The sequence below is a fragment of the Brassica oleracea genome, chromosome C8 (genome assembly GCF_000695525.1).
Source record: "Brassica oleracea var. oleracea cultivar TO1000 chromosome C8, BOL, whole genome shotgun sequence".
Taxonomy (NCBI): domain Eukaryota; kingdom Viridiplantae; phylum Streptophyta; class Magnoliopsida; order Brassicales; family Brassicaceae; genus Brassica; species Brassica oleracea.
Genome location: NC_027755.1, coordinates 32477625 through 32482103, shown reverse-complemented (window position 1 = coordinate 32482103; position 4479 = coordinate 32477625). Strand labels below are relative to the sequence as shown.

Here is a 4479-nt window from a genome sequence, read left to right as displayed (position 1 = left end):
GATTACAAGATAGAGATAAATGGAAAGAGTACTTATCATAATCCTACATGAAATAGGAAATCTACTAAATACATAAAAGGAAAGATAACATCTAATAGGAAAAGGAAAGACGGTTTCCTCTTCTCTCTAAGCCGCCTCTCTCTCTTCTGTAGTCGGCTCTCTCTCTCTCCTCTTGGACACGGCTGTGGTTGAGCCTGGTCGTGGCCTGATAGGCCATCTCTTCTTGTCTTAGTTCATAACAATACATATTTTATTATACTCTAGTCGTAATTAATTGCTATTGTGAAAAGTTCCCTTTCACAGAAAATCACTATAATTAGCGAAATACCCTTTCACTGTATAAAGTACTATGCAAATTTTTATAATACCGAAAGACCCCTACGTTCTTACTTTCATAGCTTCTGGCTCTAGCAGCCTATGTGTCAGACACCAGTATAGGGCTAAACCCCCTGTTCGGGAACACGCTAGGTGCTAGTCGGACGGTCGGGTTAGACCTAGCGCCTAAAGAAAAAATCGAGGATTAATCGGAAATTATGCGGGGCGGAATTTTTCGATTGTTTACTATTTTATAAAACATGTTAATCTTGTGTATAACATTAATACATTTTCATGTTTAACATTGTATAAAACATACAAATATAATATATAAACTTAATATAGTGTAATTTTCATCAAAATTATGAATATAAATGATATTTATAAAATTTTAAATCAAATAAATAAATAAAAATATTATCAAAAATAAAAATAAAAAAAAACAATTAAAAAAATAGATTAGACGGCCGCCTAGGCGGCTAGGCGGTCATTTAGGCGGTCTAGGCGGAAAAAATCGGATATCCGATTTTTTTAACCGATTTAGCATAAATCGGAGCGGAAGAGTGACGCGTAGCGCCTAGACGGCTAGACAGCCGATTTTTAGAACAGGAGCTAAACCTACCACACGCCAGCAAATGTACTACACTAACCCCCTCCCCACAAATTAGTTGCAGTTAACATAATATATATTCGCTAAGTTACAGAGTTATACATTGTATAATATATTCAACACTCGTCAACTACGAATTTAACTGTTAACATATATATTGGATATGTAGCATAACATATTAGCTGCTACAAAATAACTTATCATTAATGGTGTTTATGTCTATTTAGTCTTCTTCTTCTGTACAAACTACTTTTATGAGTGTTTGCTTTATAGCCTCCATGACATTCCTTGATTGCCTCTTCCTATTCTTTTGAATCTTGAATATAACTCAATACATCTGACAACAAGAACATATATAATACACATTGCAACACGCTCTCACCAATTGGGGATAGCCTTTACAATACACAATCAGAAACCCTAAACAATTGGGGATTTCATATTGTAACTTACACGACTCTAAAGCATAACGAATATGTGGGGAGGATATAGCTCCAGACCTTCCTAGGAACAGCAATCTATGAGTGTACTGGGAGATATCAAGCCGAATCTAACCGTACTTGGAGAGATCACGCCAAAGCCAGATGTTTCTATCCTTCTCTCTTACGTGTATTTTCCATAGGGGCAGAAGGGTCAACTGGTAGACAAATATATACAGTGTTAATGAGTTCTTTTTGCTTTTGGGTAGTTTGCCAATTTCTCCTCCATTATGGTATTTTGGACCAATAATCTCTAAATAAAAAGCAGAACACGGGAAATCCATCTCGCTTCCTATCTCTCTCTCTTGTAGGGCGATTTCCGGTCTATTTAGACTTGCCTTTTAAGTTTCTCCGACTTCCCTCAGTTGAGTGGGCAATATCTTCCGGCTACTAGCTACGGTGGAAAAGAAAGGAAACAAAATTCTTCTGTATCCTAAATTATACTCCTTTCCTAAATCACCTCTCCATATCTTTCCTTTTTTCTCCTTTTCTTTCCATTCTCAGAAACCGTGTTTGAAAAATTTCCTTTTGTGATGATGTCTTTCAAGATCATTACGGAATTTAACGTCATTAGTGGTCAATTCTCCACAATTACGCTTGACCTACTATCGGAGAATTTGAATCTTTGCTGCACGCCCACTGTAACTAAGGTTTCGACGAGCAAGACGATGGCTAATATGTTGCATAACGCAATACGTGCTATGTCTCTTGAAGAAGAAGAACCTCTCACGCTCCCTGACAGCCCTAGATTCAGGGTCATTAATGAAAACGAAAGAAGCCTCTTGGGGCGTCTCTTAAACCCTGATTGCCAATCCATGGCGAAGATGATTGAATACATGCCAACTGCATGGCGTGTGTATGGAAGGGTCTGGGGAATTGCACTCTCCAGAGATCGTTTTCAGTTTGTGTTTCAGCGGGAGGAGGATCTCCAAACAGTGTTACACGACAGACCTTGGTCCTATAATCACTGGACGATGATGCTGGACGATGGACAGCAAACCCACCGGAAGGATTTTTACAATCGATGTCCCTTTGGATTCGAATTCGGAACATTCCTCCGATCTTCTACACCGCTGAAACAATGTACAAGCTTGCATCGGAGGTTGGGAAAGTTGAGGAGATAGCTTATGATCCTAAAATACCCCAGACAAAGGAATACATCCGAGCGATGATCACCTTTGATGTCGCGAATCCAGTCAAGGCGACAAGGAAACTGAATGTTCCATCGGGACGTACGGTCACTATTGAATTTGAGTATGAAAAGATTCACAAGAGATGTTTTCATTGTCTGAGGCTCACTCACGAGAAGATTCGTTGTCCACTGCTGAGAAGAGGGCATGGAAATGATCGTAGAGTTATTCATGACCGGGTTCCGGAACATAGCCTGGAACGCAACAGAACAACGTCAATGCCGCTGAAAGGAGTTTGTTTGGAGGGCCCTCCTGGTTTCCCAATGCTTTTCCCTGAGCTCTCTCCAGAGGACCGCAAGATGGCCATGTTGTATATCTCGCACTCAGATGAAACAGAGAGATTGGCGAGAATTGAGAGGGTGAAGCAGGGGATTGCAGAGAATGCCTCTGAATCATCTCTACGTTTGACTCGAATCACTAAAGAGTTGGACAAAGGGAAAGGGCACATATTCTCTTATACGGAACCACCCCTAGAGAGGTCACAGAAGAACCTGGCCTTAACTGCGTCGAAAGATCCCCGGCGACATGATCTACACTCGGATGGTGAATCTGGCTCATCAGGACCACATTTCTCTTCCCAATCAGCTCCGAATCTAGCTCCGACGGTTTTTCGTCTTGGCCCTTCTTCGGAGGGGCTTACTACCGGGAACGTTGGATCAAAAAAGCCACAAAGGAGAAGACCTCAGGCCTGGAAAAGAAGAGCAATGCCAAAAGCTGGAACAAGGGAGACAGATCTCTCAGCTCCGTCCTCACTTCCTCCATCATCCTCTACGAAAAGAAAGTCAGTTACACCCTTGGATACGTCAGAAAGCAAAAACCCAAAGTTCTTAAACTCTACGGTGGCTTCCGTATTGAAGCCGCTGCCTCCCCAATGAGCATTCTCAGTTGGAACTATCGAGGCGCTGGTGGCGTCGAGACAGTTCGTCATCTCCGGGGATTACGCAGAAAGTTCTTCCCGGATCTCATATTTTTAATGGAAACAAAACAAAAGTTTGAGTACATGTTGGGTTTGAAGAAAAGTCTTGGGTATGATCATTTATTAACGGTGGAGCCGGTGGGTTTGAGTGGAGGACTAGCGGTTCTCTGGAAAGATAGCTTTCAGGTTGATGTGGTGTCAAGTGATAAGTGCACACCTTACTCGTCAGGTCTCTAATGATGAAATTAAACAAGCAGCTTTTAGCGTCAAAGGAAGCAGTGCTCCTGGAGAGGATGGGTTGACAGGTTTGTTCTATCAGAAGTTCTGGCATATCGTTGGACCTAACTTAACTCAGGAGATTAAGGAGTTCTTCCAGTCTGCAAGAATCCCGACGAATGGAATCATACCCAGTTAAGCTTGCTGCCTAAGATGGTCAACCCGACAAAGGTCCAGGATATGAGACCAATAAGTCTATGCTCAGTCCAATATAATATCATATCCAAGATCCTATGTAATCGCCTGAAAGTGATTCTCCCCGAGATTATTTCGGATACTCAAGGAGCTTTCGTTTCTGGCCGGCTGATCTCAGACAATGTTATCATAGCCCATGAGTTGGTTCACGGGCTGAGAACTAGTGATAACATTTCAGAGGGTTGGATGGCAGTCAAAACTGACATGTCAAAAGCCTATGATCGTGTGGAATGGAACTTTCTAGAGGTAATGATGGAGAAAATGGGTTTCGACAGGATGTGGATAAGATGGATCATGTCCTGTGTGAGCACTGTCTTGTTCTCTATCTTGATGAATGGGGTTTCACATGGATTTATTAAACCAGAACGTGGCATACGTCAAGGTGATCCGCTCTCTCCGTTTCTGTTCATCCTCTGCGCTGAAGCTCTAGTTAACCGGCTCAATGTGTCCGAAGAAGAAGGCCGTCTGAATGGTATCAAACTTGCAGCGGATAGCCCT

At 42.0% G+C, this 4479-nt stretch overlaps 1 protein-coding gene across 1 annotated transcript; it reads left to right on the top strand.

Moving 5' to 3' along the window:
• The first annotated feature begins 2572 nt into the window (after positions 1–2572).
• Positions 2573–3469, top strand: LOC106309206. Its single transcript, XM_013746266.1, has one exon. It carries the CDS (start codon positions 2573–2575, stop codon positions 3467–3469), a length of 897 nt encoding a protein of 298 aa, XP_013601720.1.
• The last annotated feature ends 1010 nt before the right edge of the window (positions 3470–4479 follow it).